Below are 21,884 nucleotides of genomic sequence, written 5' to 3' on the forward strand. Positions count from 1 at the left end.
GTGATGGAACTATCGAAGCTTCAGCGGCTAGCATGCGTCTGCATGACGGGCGCTATACGAACCTGCAATTGCCCTTCTCCCGAAGGACGGGATTACAAAAACAATAAATTTCACGAGGAAGTTCAAGGTTACCCTCGGCAGCAAGAGCGAGTGGAATGACTCCACTCTTGTGATGGCGCTGAGGGATAGTACACTAAAGTGGTACACTGACGGCTCGAAGACGTCGGAAGGTATTGGTGCAGGGATCGTAGGTCCACACACAAGGCTATCCATACCGATGGGCAGATTCCCTAGTATCTTCCAGGCCGAAGTCTTGGCCATAAGTCAGTGTATAGAGATAAACCTCCATCGCGGCTATCGAAATGAGCGAATAACCAAATTCAGAGATAGCCAAGCGGCACTAAAAGCGATCTCCTCTTACGAGATCAAATCACTGCTAGTGCAGGAGTGTAGAGAACGGCTAAACAGCCTATCTGAATTGAACCAAGTACACCTATGTAATTTGGGTACCTGGTCATAGAGGCATAGCCGGCCATGTACTGGCTGACGAGCTCGCCCACTCCGCAGCTTCCACAAATATGGTAGGGCCCGAACCGTTCACTGGGGTGGGCCCACACACTAAAGGAGCTGCTCAGTAGGGAAGAGAGAGTGGGCAGAGAAGGTCATTGGCAACGGGCGCATGGCATGCGGCATGCCAAGTTGCTAATAGGGGGGTACAACCTTAATAGGTTTATATCGATAATCAACTTCCCAAGGACTAAACTCAGGCTCTTGGTCGCATCCTATACCGGCCACTGCAAGTTGAAAAGGCATCTATTCAACCTAGGACTTGCCTCTTGCGCTAACTGCCAGTTCTGCGACAGGGAACCTGAAACCCCGGAGCACCTACTAATCGACTGCATCGCAGTCTGCAGACGAAGGTCTAAGGCCCTTGGAACTATATTTCCGGATAGGGATCACATCAACTCTCTTGCTCTCAGCAAAATACTAGAATTTATCAATTTGCTGGGGCTTGATGAGTTCCTGTGAGTTAGGAGAGGGCACAATAGACCCAAGGTCGCAGTGCATACCTCAATTAAATTCTATTCTATTCTATTCTAGGGTTGGTTAATCCATGTAAAACAAGGTCCATAATTGATTTTTTTCTTTTTTGCTGACAGTTGAAATCTTTTAGAATATGACATTTGGGGAATATTCTGATATCAAAAACTCAAAATAGTAATCCTAGATATCCACTTTGTTCAGGTAATGCTGGGGCGGCTCTTCGAAATTTATTGCTAAAAATTTGAAAACGATTGGTGCGGTGGGTTTGGACTTATAAAGTGTATGACTTTGAAAACGTGAGTTGGGAAACGCTTTAAAGTCTTGAAATCCTATGTAAAACGTTCATGATACAAGTATAAAAATACTCATAACATCGTCAATTTTGCACCTAACGACAATTCACTCGGTGGTACAGATCTGTCAGTACAGGAGCAACCATTATTAAGAACAAATAAGAGAATAATAATATAAATACTTAATAACAACCAATTTGTTAACAAATTTAAATTTTATTTTAATATTTTTGGAACTGAAGATAACTATATTTACACATTAACTTTAGGTTAAAATAAACAGTCGTTCTTTCCAAGCTAATATTAATTCTAATATGGTTAGTGTTTCTTTTAGCAGACATTCTTCACACTAAACCCAAATTAAAATGTAACTGATCTTGGCCATTTTTCTTATTAAGTATTTCCAATTCTAATAATCGGAGCCGCTGCATTTCTTTTCGATGTAGCTCTTTCTTTTTGAACTCTTCTTTTTGCAGACGGAGTTTTTCAACTTTCAAACGAAACTTTTTTCGATTGATACGTTCCGATTCTTTTATATGTGTATTGATTTGTTCTAACTTTTCTTTAATTTCTTTATACAATTTAGCTTGAATTTGGAGTTGTTTTGTTAACAACGTTTCCATCTGTGCGGTTGCGAGTTGTGTCGTTGACGCAGATTGAAAGGGATTATCTCTACCTTGTTTCCTTTCAATGTTTACTATAGGGTATTCATCCTCCTCAAGACACAATTGCTCGATGGGCTTTTTAATCGGCTCATCATCTTCTGGAAAAACCAATGTACTGTCGGATGAGTGCTCACTTGTGACACTTTGTAAATCTATTGAAGATTCTTCTTTTTCGAGATTTTCTCTGCCGTGTTTCTTTTTCTTTAAATTATCTTTAGTTGAATGGTGGTTTTGATCATGCTCTTTTTTAATTTCATCGTTCTCATCATCTTCTAAACAAACTAATCCTTTATTCAGGTGTAATAAAAATACCTCCGTGTGCCTTTTCTTCAGATGTGTGATAAGACCAGAAGTGCAACAACCTTTGCGTGAGAAAATTCTTTTACATATTCGGCAACGAGCCTTTTCGTTGCTGTCCGCATCGAAAAAATTCCAAACAAAGCTGGATTTTCTACCTGAGCGCGATTTAGACATTTAAATTTAATTTCGTAAATTATTTCAGAAATAAACAATATTTGGAAGTTGAAATGTAAAAGGAATACAAAAAAATATTTGGCGTTGCCTGATTGCTGCCGATTCTACCGGTCCGCTAATATGACCGTTTTGAAAATCATGTGCACATATGTTTTAATGTAGTTTCACGTGAAAAGATTAAAAAAAAAACAAAATTTAAATTAAAAAAAATGCAATAACTTTCGTAGTATATCAAGTCTGACATTAAATTGGTAAGGCTTAACTATCCGACATAAACGCAAGAATGATAGAATATATATATATATACGGCAACCACGATTACTATTTACCATATTATTAAAATATAGGTACCAAAATTTAAAAATTAATTAATTTTCAAATTAGTAATGAATTTCAAAAAATTTACAAAAAATTAAGAAATAAATGTAGTTAGGAACAGCTTATAAATACAAAAAGTGGCATTTTAAATAGATAACTTTATTAAGTGCAATCTGGCAATCAGCGAGCTTTTCCACGAGCTTTTACCTTTGGAAACCTTTTGGACGTTGGGGGAATTGGGTTGTTGATTGATTCTGCTCCAACTACAGTCACAGTAAATTTTTAAAATTCGTTGCGTGTGGATGCGATTGTTCGCTCTCTGTGATACCATAAAATAACCGAAAATCCCGTTCAACACCTACTCATCTACGCCTATTTGTAGTATCTATTGTGACCAAAAAATCAAAGATAGTCACAAAAACTCCAACCGCTAATTAAAGAACTCATTTCAAGCGCCTGACGTTATTACCAAAAACTAAAGGAGTAATCTTAAACAAAAAACCCGTTTAAAGCCAAAATGTCTTCGAATCGTGCACCAAAGTCCGGTTTTGCTGCTGAGGCACAACGCAAAGTAAGTACAATAAAAATTAAGGAAGGGAACAAACAAATTACAGTTCATAACAAGCGTGTAGCAAGGAGCTCAGCATTTTTGTTATACCAAAATAAAGCCGTAAATGTGCACATATTCTATGCTTGCTTAGGGAAAACTTCTTTAATATATTATCGTAAGGAAAACATATTTATGTATTTATGAGCAAAAGCGCGGCAAACTTTGACTGCCAATGGCATGCGTTTGGCTTCACACGAAGATGCATTGGACGACCTTCAGAATTTCCGTACGTAAATGCAGTGAGACCTCGATAATTTGGAAAATAAAATTCAAAGAATTATTAAGCGGGATATATTTCTCCTTTCACTATATTTACATTTAAGTATATGTAAGTACTTCGAGTACATATACAAATTTAGTTAAATACAAATATGCATATTTCGTCCAGTACGGCGGTGTCCAAAAACTTATAGGGATATTTTTATTTTAGATACTTTAAAAAAAGTAAAAAGGAAATTTGAGGGGTATGAATGTTCTTTCTATAAGCTTTTTCACCGTTAACTTGAAATTTATGAATGGACGTACACTTGTTATTTGTAAATTGTTTTTGTTTACTATTATTATTTTCATTTACAAAGGAAATGAATTTCACTTCGCTTACTAGCATAATTATTTATCTTTTTTATACAGAAAAAAAAAAAAACATTTAATTCAATTTTTACATAATATAAAAACTTCTGTAGACTTGCCTTCCGCCGATTAGCCCTAAAAAGTGGCGGGCACTTAATCGTATAATCCACATTTACGAATTAGGGTAAAATGACACCCTAACGATTTAAATTGCACCAACTAAAGCGATGAAGTGAAAACGGTATTATATAACTAGAAGCATCGCGTGTTTTATATGCAAGTGAACACTAACATGGCTGGCATGTGCACTTTTCTAAATATACATATGTATGGAAGCCGCGTATGCTGCAATATGGGAACTGGTTTCCTATCTTATATGTATGTCTTCCATTCAAAAGTTTAGTTACATATCTGATTATTGCATGCTTCAATTAGTGTTTTTGCACGACTGCTGAAAAAAGGTCCAAGCCAGAAACGTTTTGGGGAGATCTTCGCTTTACCGTTGTAAGCATGCATTTGTCAGTGCGTCTCTGCATACGTTTTTAGTGAAATAGATATTACATCCCAGCATTACATTTCTGTATATCGTTTTAAATACTTATGTATATCTACATAAGCAGGCACAAATGTGGCGGGAACCACGTTTGCGCTTTGGAAGCAGCTGTTTAAACTACGAATGGTTCCATGATGTCACCGCATTGTTTTGTGTATTACTCATGTCCCCTCTCATACTTATACACTTGTAGATAATATACATACATACATATGTGCATATTAGCTAAAAATAATTTCTGGCTTGCTACAAAATATGATAATTAAATATTTAGACTTTCTGCCAATATGAAAATTTTTAAATTTCCAACGTTAAGTTTTTATTTCCATTTCAATAACATTTTCATTTTTACTATAGCCACGGAAAGACAGTTATATATGGCAACAACGAATTGGGCAAGCAAAGCCAAACAAAACAGTTGAAAATAATTCCACATAGAGTACTTTGCTCACCTTACACGTCATGGCGGTCGCTTTGCAACGTCTAGAATACAAGTTAGCGAAAGCTAAGCTTGCAAATAAATACCTGTAGTATGTAAAAGACATGATTTGTATATACATAAATATACTTGTATATGTGTTAAATGCATTTGCATTTGTGTGCTTAGTTCTGTTTGTCCACACAAGCACTTTTATGGCAGTAATTCTTTCTTTCACTCCACTCCAAGCGTGTACACCCTTTGGACGAAAATTTAATACCCGTACGGAGTATATACATATGTACATATGTACGTATGAATGTGTATACGTATGGAAGTGTGTTCTATTTACACAAGCAATATACATATGTATGTACACAAATTTAAGTTCAGTACGGCATGGACGGGAAAGTATGGTATCGGCAAAACAACACTGACGATCATTGAGATCATATATACATATATGTATGTACATATGTGTGCAGTCATATTTGTATTCGTGCCCTTCCTATCTCTCTCCGCTTGTTTCGTTGAATGCCTGGTCAGCTGCCTCCACTGCCTGCTCCACGCTGAGCTGGGTGATGGAATTTACACTCGGCTGTTACGTGTTTGTTATTTAATTTTTATCAACAATTTACTTTTCAAAGTACAAAATATGAATACGAGAGGGAACACATACATACATACGTAATTGCAAATGTACAAATGATAACCATTCTGAGAAATGAATTGCCGCAACACTAGCCCTTTTCGGTATGATACTAGTCGACTTGGATCCCATATATGTACATACATATGTAATTAATCTTGGATATTGACTTTCGTACTTTAGAAATTTAAAGTGACTGCGGTTTAATTTTTGTACCTTGAATAGGGTTTATTACGTTTGCCACGAAGTTTGTAACACTCAGAAGGAAGCCTTGAAGACGCTATGAAGTATATAGAAATACTGAGCCTGACAAGCCGAGTCGATTTGGTCACGTCCGTCTGTCAGTTTATTCATAAAGTAGTCTCTAACTTTTAGAGATATTGATTTGAAACTTTACAGACGTTCTTTCCCTCCCAAGAACTGTCTATTTTTACTTCTTTTATATAAATAAATTAAGTCCACTACTCTTACACTTCATAAATGTCCGCTTCTGAACAGCTGGGCTTAATACTTCTCAATTCTACCATAGGGTTTTCAAGCAAGCAAAGATTGAAAATTTATGAAGTAATGGAACCACTTCAAGTATATACACAAAATCTAATAAAGGGGAAATATCCAATTTGGCTTGAGTATTACGATGACTTTGGCAATCATGCGAGACCATTTGCACTTAAATATTGAGAATAATAATTTTAATGGAAAGACATTTGAAAATTATTATGAGGGGAATTGTTAATGATTGACACAAAGAGGGGAAAACTTCAGAAAAAAGTATATGTACATACATAAATGATGTATCTGCTGATAAAAAACATATGAGTGTTTTTGGCCAGTAAAAATTTGAAATTTTCAGTTAATTCAGACTTCAAATTGTTGATGATTGTTCACTGCCCCTAAGTAAACATTTTTCTGGCTTTTCAAGTGATTTAAATGAAATTACGTAAAAATTTTAAATTTTGCAATTCTTTCAAAAAACTTATTTTGCAAAAAAGTAATTTTTCTTAATATAAAAATGCAAGTAGTTATGTACTCATGACCACACAAAAATAAAGCTAAATCAAGCTGTTAAGTAAGCAGTGACCAATCAAAACATTTCACAATATTTCACCTACTTTTCTCGCCTTCATTACTGACCGATATACTGGTAAGTGTGAGTATTAATATCAGACACAAAAATCCGAAAATAAATACCCCTACATATCTATATAGCGTTTTAAAAAGGCGATGACAATATGACTTCCATTCAAGTTGTGTGCACAATAATAAAATGTAGATCTGCATTGCATAACCCACTGTTAATAATCACCAGATTCACCAGAAAAATCAACACTTGACAAACACGTAGAAGAGATGAAAAAACCGTCAAACAATTGAAAATAAATAAATAAATAAATTTGTGCACACACTTATGCATGTATGAGTGTACGTAAAACCGGATCAAAGTTAGCGTGTCGCAAACAAAATTTTAGCCGGCTCTAGGTTACTTGAACATCGTAAAAAACAGCGCAATTTATATGGGGATTGAATACCTAGTGAAGTGCCGGCGCCAAAAAAGGCAATAAGTGAATATTTCAAATTTTGGCCGTTTATTGTAGATACACACATATACATATGTACATGTATGAGTATACATATTTTTGTGTGCATGTGTGAAATCTATATATTTGTTGTATATACATATTTATGTTGGGTTTTGAGCTATGTATGTATATCCGTACCCTCATTGCTAATGTTGACAGACGCTGCTAAATAATTATTAAGTGTGCGCGCATGCGCCCTCTAAGACCACATTTTCTCACATGGCGGTATCTTTATCTGCATTTATCCCATATCCATACAAATTTGCCAATACATGTGTGTGCACACATGTGACCATTCATCCGTTTGCGTAAAAACACGGAATTCTTCATTGTTAATCAAATGTTTGGTAGTCACTAAAACGCTAACTTCTGAATCACCAGTATAACGATGACATCATCATAAATTCGCGATATTTAGATACCAAATTTTTATGCGACTCCAACGCCAACACAATGATATTTATCATATTTGTACATTGACTAAAGGTTTCGTTTTCTTATTGTTGTCTATGTACTTCCTGCTTTGTTGGCACTAGCTGGAGACGATTTTTTCTTCGAAAGTAACAAATTACTCTTGCAGATGACTAAAAAATTGTTGGCTCTATGTATTGTATGCTTGTGCGAAAAAGAAACTAATTAGTCAATCCGAAACCCCAATGAATTTGTCGATGTGCCGAAAAAACATCATTTATTAGACTAAAATATTCAGAAATTTCAAGGGAGAGCGAAGTTAACCATCGATTATGCCGTGAAATTTCACTAAATAATAATTGGTTTTGTGCGCTTAGCTTGTGTTTGACTTGCTTATTTCTATAATAATAAGTTAATAAAAAAATGACTTTCGGCTTCGGCAGTTAATTCTATAGATTTTCTTCCAACAACAATTTCCATATAAGAGCATAATTTATTATTAAATTGCAATTTTGTGTATATTTGGCACAGAGACAATTATAAAGCAGAAAAATTTCCGCTCAGCATTCACAAGACACCACATTATAATGGAATATCAGCACAGCAGCGTGAAAACGTATTCGTTAATGATGATTATCACAACGAAAAATAGCAAAGCAATGTGCCCAAGGGTCATTTAAATTCCTGCTTTTGTTTTTGTTTTTATTTAAAGATTAAAACTTTTTTTCTAATTCTTCTGTTGATTGTGTAGCCTTTGACTTTTTTATGTGCTAGCTGGTAGTCTAGTTGGGGTGGCCATACCTGTGTTTTCATACAAACAAACACGTGTACATACATACGTATATTGTTTGCAAAAAATTTATATATGTACATATGTAGATGACGCAGCTTAAATATAATTCGAAATTAACGCTTAATATGTTTAGCAGCGTGAAATAGAGTTTTACTCCCATTCTTGGTAGAAGGCAGGCACTGTGGCCCACAAAGTAAGCTACTCTTAAAACATATTCGTATTTAGGTACGTACATATATATGAACATATTTATAAATGTATATTATGTGTGTGTTTCTGTATCGTTTTCTAACATTTGTTACTGGGTAAGAAAACATGAATTAAACACATGTTCGGTATACTTAAAAAAAAGGAATAAAATCAAAACAGAAATTGGAAACATACGCCGCTTAAAAAAATAAACATTATTAAGTATAATACAATAAAAATATACCATACAGGCATTAATAAACTCTTAATTGATATCCCCAGAAATGTGCTAGTTGTTTTGAATATTTTTTTTATTTATGTATGAATCCAAATTTGTTTGTTAAAATTTTCTTTTCCAATATTTTGACAAATAATTTTATATATTTTTAAATAAAAATATTTTCCCCATTTTTAATTCCAGTTTTGGAAATTTGAACTTCCAAAATGTCTGGGATTACAAATTAAATTTCCAAATTGTACCGAAATCGGTATTGAAAATCTATATAGCAATACAAAATGTTTGGGATAAATAACTGAAAATTTAAAATTTTTTAAACACAAAAAATTAAAAACACAAAATATTTTTTTTAATTAGGGTAACAAATAAAAAAAATTAATTTTCCAATTAAAAGATTTAATGAAAAAGGTTAAGAAAGAAGGATTTCCATATCTATAACTGAAATTCAATACCTAAAGGTAAACAAAGAGCGTCATACTACGTTAATATTTTATTAAAAATAGCATTACTTTTCAAAAGGTAACCAAAATAGTAAAAAATGAAATACACAAACGGGAAATAAACTTTTAACATTTTTTCTTCTATCCGGTATTTTGGATTAAAAATAAAATTACAATTTTTGAAATTAAATTTTTTTAATTTTTAAACCGATCTATTCGTTATTTTGAATTAAAAATAAAATTAAAATTTTTTAATTTTTAAACCGATTTAACACAAAATTTTTCGATTTTATTTTCAACTCGGTTTTCGATAAATTTTTATCCAGGGATAACAAATTATTAAGTAATTTTCAATTAAGATTTTGGATATTAGAAAATAAATATAAAACTTAATTCAAATGCGAAATAAATTGTTTTTTTTGAATGCATATAATGTTGCAGTATGCATCTAAATGAAATTTAGTACACGGTTAACACAACGTGGGCCTCAAACACAATTTGCATTCTAATCCAAGTTAGCAGGCTGGTCAAATATTTATTATAATCTCTGGGATGAAACTACTCTCTAAGAAACTAATATGGCTCGGTACGGCTCAAACTCTTTATAAATTATTGCTTTCTCCTCTTTTTGTTTTTGTGAAACCGTTTTATAAAATTGTGATATCTAAAAAATATATTTACCCCACAAAAACGGGAGATGTAGACATCTTTCAAAGTCACTCTGAACTCAAGGTTGGTTTTCTACCCATTCATAGGCTGTTACTGTTTACATTGCAACACATTGTATGCTTACAAACATTGCATATCTAAGTGAATACGTGAAAACTTTTTACAGCAATCAGTCTCGCCTTGACCATGATTTCACACAAAATACATCAAACGGCCGCAAAAACTCGGCTAGAATGCTAAATGCTGGAAATGGAAAAATATGTGAAAACAAATTTGATATTTGTGCTTACAAAGCACTTGTGTGTATATGAATGAGCAGACATGTACATGTGTACAGACATATGTATGTATATACAGCGGCTTATAAACAAACGCCACCCCTCAACAAAGCAAAATCTGTAATCTATGTGCGAATAATATACATATGTATGTATGTATGTACTATATAATGGAGCTATTTACTACTTTGAAGATGAGTCATTTTTAGAATATGTTCATTTATGTACTTACTGACTGCTATGTTTGCACTTGCCCATACGAGGCGTGTTTGGTTTTATTTCTGACAAGTATCCAGTACATGTATGGCTTTAAAATGAGGCATTAACGTAATTGTGCTGACATTTTAATTTTTTTTTACAGTTGCTTAAACAATAATAAAAATGTATATTTACTAGCTTTTATGGTAATGAAAGTGACCAGGCTGTCAAGGTACTAATTATTTATTGCTCTTTAGTTTAATTAACTTTGCACATGCATATAAAAATAAGCACATGTACATATGTATTTCAGAGAGAGACCCTTTCCTGACCTGTGTGCTATAAATAAGTTAAATTGGGTCGGGAAATATTGACCGAATTTAACTTAGCTTCAATATACATACCTAATATAAAAATTTTCCATCTTCCGGTTGACTTTATACCGCATATATCAGCCAATATGTGAATTATTTTAACAAAATTTAGAGAGCATGGTTTTCTTATAACCGTGAATATTTTTGCTTACAATAAATAAAATCGGGTGAAAACTCGACCTAGACCCCATATAACTAACAGACAAGTTGCAGCAGTCTGAATAATGCAGTTATATTATTTGAGGAACTATGTTTAGAGGTTGTGTCTTCAAGCATGTGATTTTTTTAATACAAATTTTTTAATTAAAAATTAAATTTTAATTTTTTTTCAAAATTTTGGAATTGAAAATTTTTACTTGCGAGAAAATTGCTTTCCTCGAGTAGTCTCGAACTGTCTACAATGCCTTACTAGTTTTTGTGGCTTCAATGTTTAATAGATTGTTTTATTCGTTATCGATTTAGATGGGTTCGTATTATATGTACATACATATGTTTATATATGTGGGTATGTACGTGTATTTCGATGAATTTTAACAAAAAAAACATGATATTTATAAAAGTGCCTGTCAAGTTCTAAGATTGATGATTTCAATTATATAAGTTTAATATACACCCATTATTCAAATGACATTACGTATTCGGCCTATACATTTTATTCGACTAGTAGTAATTTTATATAATTTCTAATCTCTTCCGAAAACGACGTTTTGGATATACACAGATCCAGAGATAATTTTTAACTAGCATTTGTAAATGCTAACTCTCTAAATTTCTTTAGTCTTTATTTTACCGCTACACATTCACCTGCTCCACAGTAGACGCTGGCGGTTTCAAGATTCACACACATACGTACATATACATATGTATGTATGTATATACATATGTATGTATGTATATACATATGTATGTATGGATATTTGTGTATCCACGAATAATTTTATCTCTTGAAATGAGGAAATTGAAAAACTATCTAAAAATTTACTACGTAGGCGATCCACTTCACAATACCCGTTTTTCTATTAAAAAAAACAACTATCTACATAACCGTTTGTCTTTTGTGCTTTAAATGAGCGTCTATTTGTGTGTCACTTTCCCAACTTGTTTGAAGCCAAAGCACAGGTATTGAATAAAACACTTAATATTTACTTCCATATGTAGGTTTACGACACATTTGACCACACTGCATGTATTCATTATATGTTTTGTGCGTTTCCTCGAAGTTTGGAAATGAATCACCAATAATGTTCAGTATTATTATATCATTTGGAACTTGTACATAGTGCCTATGGTTGTACGAATACGTGATACCGATGTTTCTTTCACCTTTACATTATTTCATCGTGAAAATTTTATTGTATTTTCTAAGCTTCCGTCGACCCTCGAAAGATGCAAATCAATCATGTTGGAAAATTAAATAATTCATTATAAAATACATAGTCAGAATTATTGCAATCGGCGTCCATTTTCCACCTGTTAAATAATAATCCCGAAATGAGCAGTATCGTCTAATTTTCTACCACCACATTTCTGTGCACCTCATGCCCATTTTATGACATATAAAGTCCGCGCATATAAATTAAAAGTGACGTACTTACATACTTATGTATATCGCCAACACCCACTGACAAATGTTGCCATTGTCGTTAGATTCCGCTCCGAGGTGTACGACCGTAAGCACGAGTGTTCAACACTACTCGTAGGCACTTAATTAGGCCGGTCTGCGACATCAGCTCATAATTATATACATACATACATACATACATACATATATTCTTATGTACATATATGTAAAAGCATGCTTGTTTGGAAAATATGTTTGTATGATTGAAGTGTGGCGCGGTTATTTTCCACTTCGAAAGCACACTTCTTTTGTTTATCTATTTAATTTGTAAGCCGACTTTGATTGTCTGTTTTCACGCTCAAAACATTCTATATATGCCTGCATTTGCCTTTGCTGCAGAAACACACATGTGTACAAAGTATGTACTATGTATGTGTTTATGTATGTATGAATGAATGTTGCTATAAAGTTACATGCCGCATTCCACTTTCAAACATTCTGCTAGCGTGTGCTTCCTTCATTTGTGGGCATACCACTTTCATTCACATAAAAGTTCTACTCAGCCCAACGGCTTTAATTGGCTGCGTGCGTTTATTAGTCGCTAACGCGTGTTACTATTGCATTTCCTTCTTCCAAAACATATGACAAGGTCTCAATTGAAGACTGAGCAGACATGTTTTTGTGTTTCGAATCATATAGCGGTATAAGTTTGATTGGGGCAGTCGCCACTCCATCTTTGGCAAGTGGCCAACAAGCGCTCTATTGACTCCAAAAGTACTGATTTGACGCATATCTATGTATGTGTATGCATGTATGTACATACATATGTTGGGTGTCTGGCAGTCAATGACTGATAAATTTGGGCTACCTGTTGATTTACAACAGAATCGTGTGGTTAAATTTGGGTGAATATTTACATATTTAACAAAAGGGTGACCAACGTACTTTATTAAATACTGATTTTTGACGGCTCTGACTTTCTATTACTTTTTTGTTTAATGACAAACTTACGGCTTAGGCTCTTACATTTTCTTCCAAAAGCGCAAAGATTACCAAATATTTGGTTATAAAAAAATAAACGTTGAAAAGGTCTATTCAGCGGCGCAGACTTTCTTTCTACTATTAAAACTTATTAGGAACAATTGTTAAATAAAATTTGTTTGAAGGTTATAGAATTATTTTTCGAAGCTGAAGAGAAAAAACGTTAACTTAAGCTGCATTGAAGCTTTAATACTCTTCATAAGTGCATTTTTTATAGCATGAAAATATATAAAGAGATCTTTATACTGGTCGTGCAGTTCGTTTGCCAGCTATGTACATATGTACCATATAAGCAATAGTTGTCCGACCTGAATAATTTGTTAAAAATTGTAGAGTTACCTCAAGTGCCAAATTTCGTAGAAAACTTGTTAAGTAAAAAAATCATACAAGCACTTGATTTTGATCATCGAATCTCGTTACTACTAATTATAGATCGTTTTTCAAAAAATTAATTATTTAACATAAAAATACACAAAAAGTAATAATTGCTTTCTGGTGAGCAAAATAGCTTTATAATTTTGATTAATAAATAAATGTTTTGATTTAAAATTGCTAAATTAATTTTTTCACCTCTTATTTTATAAATAAAAGTCTCAACGCGATTAAAAAAGCTACATACTTGTATATTGTGTAAATCTTTGGTTGGAACCTCAATGACCGTTGCTGATATATGGTACATACATACATACATATGTATACACATATACATATGTATGTATGTATATAATATATTTGATTATGCAAGTAAATTATGTAATTCTTAACCGCAACTTAAGCTTTAAGTTTTCCTTGAAATGTTGTCCCTCAAATGTGGGAAAGAATATTTCAACATTAATAGCTTGATAAGGAATAAAAATATTTGCGAATACATTTTATGTATTAGTTTTTATTATTTTGATAATTAAAAAAACATAATCTTGAATTTGAAAAAAACAATATTTTATTATTCAAGTGTTAAGAAAAAAATTATTAAAACAATATATCATCTGATTAAATTTGATCCAAACTACAGCATTAAAAAATTTAACGAGTTTGCTGAAGTGTTATTTTTCCAATGGTTGTCAGTACGGGTCATTTTTGATCAGATGGAACATACATACATATCTATAATTGTATGTAAATATACTAATTCCAGAAAAACATGTATTTCAAATATACATCCACATACATACATAAATATAACATACATACTTATATGGTGTTTATCAACGCTCATATGTATAAAAGTTATCATAATTTAGCGAGTGAGGCGAAACTTGCGTAATCGTTTTTATTTATTTCAATTTTTATACGAACCTCAGTACACACACACATGCAGGGAATAACAATATTTGTAATAACAGCACTGTGACCTCATTAATTTAACGTTTTTGTTGTAGTTGCCATTTATAAATTGCTTATTTGTTATATTGTGCAAACATTATATTTTTGGCATTCATACATACACACATACATAGAGTATATATGTATGTACATACATAGATATAAATAAGCATGATTCATATGCCAATTGAATTTCTATTCAACATTTTATTAACTGCCAAAATTCTTCTGTTTGTCATCTACCGTCATCCCCATAATTTCTTCCAGCATACTAAATTTACACTGTTTTCATTACCATTTTGAAATAACGGCTTAATTTGCATATTCTCTATAACGAAAACTATTTGCAGCAAGGAAAAGACAAGTAATTTTTTGCTGCATAAATAAATTAAAATTTATTATAAAACTGTCAGCCAAAGGCGTCAGTTATTGTGGTCATCGAGTATATGTATATTGTGCCCACCAACAGACAGTGAAAAGACAGACAGACAGTCAGGCAGTTTTGCGCCCCGATACTGACATGAAAGCCACACATACTATTAGTGTGTGAATAAAATATTCTGTGTGCTTGGTAATGTTATATATGTACATATGTACATATGTATATTTTGCCGTTTGAAACATTAATTGTAGTATGTCAATCAGAGACAAAAGTTATTGTCGTACATCGGCATTCGCTAAAGTGATTCCATTCACGCAATTTCCACTGCCTGTTTTACTCATACTTACACATATTTAAAAAGTTTATATGTATGTGTATATGGTTTCATATTTACCGCTCCTACTTGAACTTGCACATTCCGAGCTTGGCTCGGGCACTAATCATCTTTCCTTGTCGCCATTAATTATGCAGAAGCAAATTCTAAAGCTCAGCCACAACTCAGGCTTAGGCAAAAATCGTTGAGTAATAATAGAGTGTTTTTTTCCAAACTCTTCGCGTTGTTTTTTTTTTGCACTGGCGAATTTGAAACCTGGCTTTCTTTTATTTTGCTATATAATTTTTTGTTTATCGACACGCTTATGACTTTGTTGTTTTTGATTGCATGATTGTTAAAATGCTAAATATAATATAATTTTGAAATTAGTATTTAGCCGAGCTCGATCTTCCGGTGTGTCTTGTGGATATTCAACAAAGCAGAAGCTTCATGATTTAAATCTTTAATATTTTTTGGTATCTTATCTAAAATCAATATCACCAGAAGAATATTTCTTTCAAAAGAGTTCGCTATTTTACGGAACCGGCTGGATAATTTATATTCCAGAACTGGAAGGACAAACTATCAAGTATATCGGTAGTCAATCGCGCGAAACATGATCGTCAAATAAGTAAGCAAAATTATCGGTTTATGGCAGCCCCAAAGGAAACGCATTATCTCTTTAGCCACTTAGAACTCTTCCCGAGCACCTAAATGTGAAGATTGAGCGCGGAACACTAGAGAACAAGCGGACAACCTTTTGCAATATAAATGTGATCTATAAATTATATATGTATACATATATTATAATTTAAAGTATTTAAGTTTAACGATATAATATTTGTATATAATAAATTGTTTTAAATACTAATCTAAAAATTTTGTAATTAATGCGAATGATGGTCTCTCTTAAAGTAGCCTTGTGAAAATTATATCTAATGAAAACTTGTTTATGGTTTTTGATAACAGTGATTCTATTTCAATGCACAGTGCTGTGTTACGCATACATAGTAAATTCACGAATAGTTTCGGCATTGATAATAAATCTAGTAACTTGAAGCCATTGTCTCCGTAGTCGAGAGTACACTTTCTTTTCGCTTTTTATTATCTTTTGGTAATAAATCTCTGTCGTTTAGTCAGTAACCTCGTTCAGATATGAAATGCTGATTAAAAACATGTTTCGTTATTTACGTGTATTGATAACCTACGGAAAACAGACTCACCTAGAAACAACAAAGCCAGCATATTTACGCGCACACCCTTCATATACATACATTCCAATACATATTTACATACAACTATGTATGTAATATTTTAAAATAGGTAACTGAATCAAGCGCCGTACTGTTCCATTTAATAAGTATTCTTGTTTTTGTTTTCTTACAATTAGCGATAACGCTTACTCAAATTAACTGCATGTACGAGTTTTTGTTTTTAACAATGAGATCATTCGCCCTAATAAAGCTCATGGCTGGATGTGTCTGACTGACGTGATCGGGAAATGTTTGAGTGGTTTGTTTTAAGTATCGGTAATGAGAACCTGTTATTGTTAATTTTTATACCCTGAATAGGGTATAATAAGTTTGCCACGAAGTTTGCAACGCCCAGTAGGAAATATCAGTGGCCTTAGGAATTATTTATACAAATGATCAGTAGGACGAGCTGAGTCTAGTAAGCCATGCCGTACGAACTGGCCGATTAATTTCAAGATAAAGATCCTTTTCTACCCTTTTATGCGATAATAAATGCATTTGCGAAGGGTATTATAGCTTCGATGCAGCCGAATTTTACATTTTTATTATTTATAGAACATTTACGATACAAAAGTTCTCAAATGTTAAAATAAAATATTCTCCAAAGCTAACAACAACAAACGTATTTCCCTTAAATGTTGTGAAGTCGCTATTTATTTGGCCGAGCTTCTGCCTTCTTTTATTTTAATGTCTTTATTCGAAAAAACGAAGTTCCTACATGTTTTAAGCGGCCGCTGAATGGCTAATATATTTTATGAGAAGCTCTACACTGCAGATATTTGTATGCTCGGAACTTTTTCATTGTGTATCAAGGGGCGCCTTTCTACAGGAAAGCACTTTTTCGTTGGTGAAGAGCTGAGATCGAACCACAGTTTTGGCCTATTTGTATCCCGTTTAAAGTTTCTTGAGATTTCTAAATAAATTGTAAATTGTTGTTGTCGCCTACCGCCTTTGTTCTCAAGCGTCAAAAGCAATTTCTCAAAGTGCTGAACAAATTAATTTATATGTAGTAAAACCAAATAATCGATTTTGTCTCAATCGAATTGATTTTAGTTGAGTAGATGGTCTATTTGAATTTTTCATTGGCTTCTATGGATACATATGTACATGCATACACATGACTGTTCAAGTCCATCACTATATGTATGTATATGTTACGCTACTTGCAATGTCAGCATGTTTTACAAGCTTGAATTATGTTGCGGTCGTTTACCATATACGGACTCGCTTTTTCTGAAAATATATACAATTATACCTCTGTGTGTGCTTATTCCAATACGGACTGCCGAAAAAGGTGTAGTCGACACAAATGATTTTGGTGAAAAAAAAAAAAAACAAAACAAAAATGAAGAGAAATGCTAGAGTTCGCAATGTTTGAAAAAGCATAATTGGCTAAGCCGACACCATATTTAGCCGGCATACTAATATACATACATATCTACATAGATATTCATATATGTAAACTTACAACCTATTTGGAGCAGTTGTGATTCATTTTAGGCAGAAGAAAAGATTTCGATCAATCGAATCTAAATATATAATATACACAACAGAGAGTACTGATTGTAGGGTATAGTTAAAGGGTAATAAAAATACTTAGATACTATATGCAGATGTGTATGCACTACCTTTGGGTGTGCTCCAATAAGTGCTATGCACAATGTTAGCGAAAATACAGCGACAATCGCCAATCTTATCACATTGATAAGCGCAATTTCCAATGATAATGATACCAGAAAAAGCAGCGAACAGATTCTCGGTACTTGCCATTTTTGTACACCAATTAATTGCGAAAATTACTAAGTGCATATACTAGTAATTTTCTTGCTTCACAAGTGATCTGCACATCGAATTCATAGGATCGTTTTTAACATTTAATTAGCAAAAAATGTATCAAAATAAGGTTAGATCGTGATTTCACTTGAGATCCAATTAAAAGATAAATTTTTTAATTTTCAATTTGTACAATTAGCGTTAAACATATACGTGTACATATTTAACTCATATCAACACTAACTGTTTGAAACACTTTTCAGATTAACTCAAAATACAGCGAAGAGTTGGCTCAAGAATGTCTGGAATGGATCAAGATTGTTACTGGCGAACCAATCAACACAGCCGGTGATATGGATAACTTCTTCGAAGTGCTGAAGGATGGTGTTTTATTGTGCAAATTGGCCAACGCATTGCAACCGGGCTCAATCAAGAAAGTCAACGAAAGCAAAATGGCCTTCAAGTGCATGGAGAATATTTCCGGTGAGTGATAAAAATTAATTTTATTAGTGTTGCTAATGTACATACATATGTATATGTGACTAGTTATTCAGTGAAAGCCATTTGCCAACCAGTTATGCGACCGCTGATTTCGTATAAATTTAATGTTCATACAAATTAATAAGAATATATTATAAAAATTTACGGATATTGAATTCTAACAGTCGAAAGAGTTAAACCTAAAATATTTTAAAGTTTTTCTTAATATTAATTTAATTTACTTTAAATTCATACTTCAAGAATAATAATTTTTTTCACATAATATTGATAAACAACATACAATCTGAAGCCAACGCTATTTATGTATATACATATGTATATTATCTATTGTTGTTAAGTACCTTTTATCTATTCCATTGTATTCTCTTCTATTAGCTTTCCTGGCCTGTGCTAAAAACTTTGGCGTACCCACACAGGAGACCTTCCAGAGTGTTGATCTTTGGGAACGACAAAACTTGAACTCTGTAGTCATATGCCTGCAATCCTTAGGCCGCAAGGTAATAAAACCATATTGAATTCACATTCATTCTAATCATAAACTTTTATCAAAATTGCATAATAAAAAAACGCTTGTAAATTTTCATTTTGTACAGGCACACAACTACGGCAAGCCATCAATTGGTCCCAAAGAAGCCGATAAGAATGTGCGCAACTTCTCCGAAGAACAATTGCGCGCCGGTCAAAATGTCATCTCACTGCAGTACGGCTCAAACAAGGGTGCCAATCAGTCGGGCATCAATTTCGGCAACACTCGGCACATGTAAATGCTATTAGCTATTAGCAAATAGTATAGCGGGTATGCGCGTGCGGCCGGTTAAACCAATTCTATTGGTACATACATGGACGGATGTGGTTGCACGCAGCGTTATATATTTAGCGGCATTTTAATATTTAAGCATTCCATAAGTGTCCAAAATTATATTAAAAAAGACGCAAAACCCCAAAAACAACAAATGTATTCAAAATTTTGCATTCCATGTATTTTTTAACTTTATAAACTTATATTGAACATATTTTAAGCTCTATCGTAAACAACAAAGAATTGTAAACTTTTTTATAAACAAAAACATTTGATTTTGTAACTTTAAACACTATACTTATATTTAATAATACACTTTTTTCTGATTTGTACTAAATCGGCACTTACAAATACAACATAAAACGGGAAAATAATACTTTGTACCAGAGGCGCGTTTGTGTGTATGTATATATTTACGTAACATATACAATAATTGCCTCGTTCGTGCCATTAAGCATTTATATTGAACATATTTATTCTCCTACATACATATATGTATGTACAACAAAAGAAACTCTCTCTCTGCAAACATTTTACACTAATGCATAAAAAAAGATAAATATATTTTTCGAAAAAATAATAAATTATTTACAATAAGAACTTTTGGAAAAATTGTATGCCTTTAAAGTGTAAATCGCAAGATAATAACCACCTGTAAAAAATACTGTAACGAAAGTGTCTTCTCCCATATAATTACCGTTAAACATAAATTAGAAAGTATTTATGAATCATATACAATAACACACACCCACAGTGATACGTATTAGTATACTGATTTGAACTGTTAATTCATGTTGAAATAAAATTTATTACAAATAGTTACTATAAAATGTTTTTAATTTAAGCACAAAATGTTAATCCGGTAAGTATAGCTGTGGAATATTGATTTAATGGTTAGCGATCGATTATTTGTTTCTTTACTTTTACACAAAAAGTAGTGCCTAAAACGAAAATATAAAAGGATAGCTTAAATAAAGATATTTAAAAAATTCAACTTCATTTGAAATAAATTTCTATTTATCTTTAATCGTATGTCAAATTTATATGATGATATTTATGTATTCAATTAAATGGAAGAATTATACCATATATTTATGCCCTGAACAGGGTATATTAAGTTTGCCAAGAAGTTTGCAATGGACAGAAAGGAACGTCTCAGACCACGACGAGCTGAGTTGATTCAGCCATGTTTGTTTGTTTGCATATACTTCTTCTTCATTATTGGTGTAGATACCGATTACGCGGTTATAACCGAGTTGTTTCCTTTTCATTGGGGACGTTTTTTACGTCATCACTAAACTATATACATACATATATTTATACAAACTCATTTTCTTTTACACAAGGTTTAACGATTTATACAAAAAGCTCTTATTAATATTTTCCTCATTTTGTTTTAAAAAGTAATTTAAAAATTTATGTATTTAATACAATCATTCATTTTGTCACATTTCCGTTTCCTTTTGGTAGTTTTCGTTACTTCCCAATTTACCCATAAATTAATTAGGGAAAAATTATTAACATGGCATCACTGAAATAATTTTGTCTTTGAGGTTACTTTTCCACTTTGTACACTTTCATAACACAGTGCTCTACTAAATCGACGATTTTAAGAAACAATTAAATATGCCTTCCTATGAATTGGCAATGGTTTTACGACAAATGTCCAGAGTAAGTACTTCTGCATTAAAGTTTTTATTCATGAAAACTAATTCACTTTTTATTTTCTTTGACGTTTAGCCCGAGATTGTTTCCGTATTGAAGCGCACCGCCGGAACACTATTAGACAGAGGCTGCGTAATCAGGAAATTGGAGAATTTAGGTACAAGAGCGTTGCCGCACAAAATCAGTGAACACGGTATAGTACATCGCGAAGGCACCTATTTCAACATATCGTTTGATGCAGCACCAACGAAAATAAGTGATTTTATGGAAGAGTTCGGTCGTGACATTGACATTGTACGACGACGTATATTTAAAATAGAAGAACCTGAAGAATTCCAATGCACACTCCATGAGGAAATGTTGCCACCGGCTTATCGCAAGGATGTCCAGGAAATGATAGATATAGCGAAACGCAAACAAAAACGCAAGTTCAAATACAATTCTGGCTTAGATTATTATCCTTTCCAAAAGTAAGGTTTGCAAATTTGAAGCAATTATTTTTTATTATA

General features: G+C 32.8%; 2 protein-coding genes across 3 annotated transcripts; both read left to right on the plus strand.

Moving 5' to 3' along the window:
• The first annotated feature begins 3,064 nt into the window (after positions 1–3,064).
• On the plus strand, positions 3,065–20,535 carry LOC120776573 (myophilin). 2 transcript variants are annotated; one of them, XM_040107336.1, is made up of 4 exons: positions 3,065–3,365; positions 18,674–18,893; positions 19,287–19,408; positions 19,505–20,535. In XM_040107336.1, exons 1-4 carry the CDS (start codon positions 3,312–3,314, stop codon positions 19,673–19,675), a joined length of 567 nt encoding a protein of 188 aa, XP_039963270.1. In that variant the 5' UTR covers positions 3,065–3,311; the 3' UTR covers positions 19,676–20,535. The 2 variants fall into 2 exon arrangements, with proteins under 2 accessions (XP_039963270.1, XP_039963271.1); XM_040107337.1 differs by lacking the exon at positions 3,065–3,365 and adding an exon at positions 18,456–18,540.
• A 734-nt stretch (positions 20,536–21,269) lies between these two features.
• Positions 21,270–21,859, plus strand: LOC120776574 (probable 28S ribosomal protein S6, mitochondrial). The gene is made up of 2 exons (XM_040107338.1): positions 21,270–21,381; positions 21,451–21,859. Exons 1-2 carry the CDS (start codon positions 21,337–21,339, stop codon positions 21,847–21,849), a joined length of 444 nt encoding a protein of 147 aa, XP_039963272.1. The 5' UTR covers positions 21,270–21,336; the 3' UTR covers positions 21,850–21,859.
• Positions 21,860–21,884: the final 25 nt, after the last annotated feature.

The sequence above is a fragment of the Bactrocera tryoni genome, chromosome 5 (assembly GCF_016617805.1).
Source record: "Bactrocera tryoni isolate S06 chromosome 5, CSIRO_BtryS06_freeze2, whole genome shotgun sequence".
Classification (NCBI taxonomy): domain Eukaryota; kingdom Metazoa; phylum Arthropoda; class Insecta; order Diptera; family Tephritidae; genus Bactrocera; species Bactrocera tryoni.

What these genes read in the sequence shown, in the direction of transcription:
- LOC120776573 (XM_040107336.1), top strand. Translation starts at nt 3,312, where the DNA reads ATGTCTTCGAATCGTGCACCAAAGTCCGGTTTTGCTGCTGAGGCACAA. An exon ending in CTGCTGAGGCACAACGCAAA is followed by an intron (nt 3,366 to 18,673) that starts GTAAGTACAATA and finishes AACACTTTTCAG; the next exon opens with ATTAACTCAAAATACAGCGA. An exon ending in GTGCATGGAGAATATTTCCG is followed by an intron (nt 18,894 to 19,286) that starts GTGAGTGATAAA and finishes CTCTTCTATTAG; the next exon opens with CTTTCCTGGCCTGTGCTAAA.
- LOC120776574 (XM_040107338.1), top strand. Translation starts at nt 21,337, where the DNA reads ATGCCTTCCTATGAATTGGCAATGGTTTTACGACAAATGTCCAGA. An exon ending in TTTTACGACAAATGTCCAGA is followed by an intron (nt 21,382 to 21,450) that starts GTAAGTACTTCT and finishes TTTGACGTTTAG; the next exon opens with CCCGAGATTGTTTCCGTATT.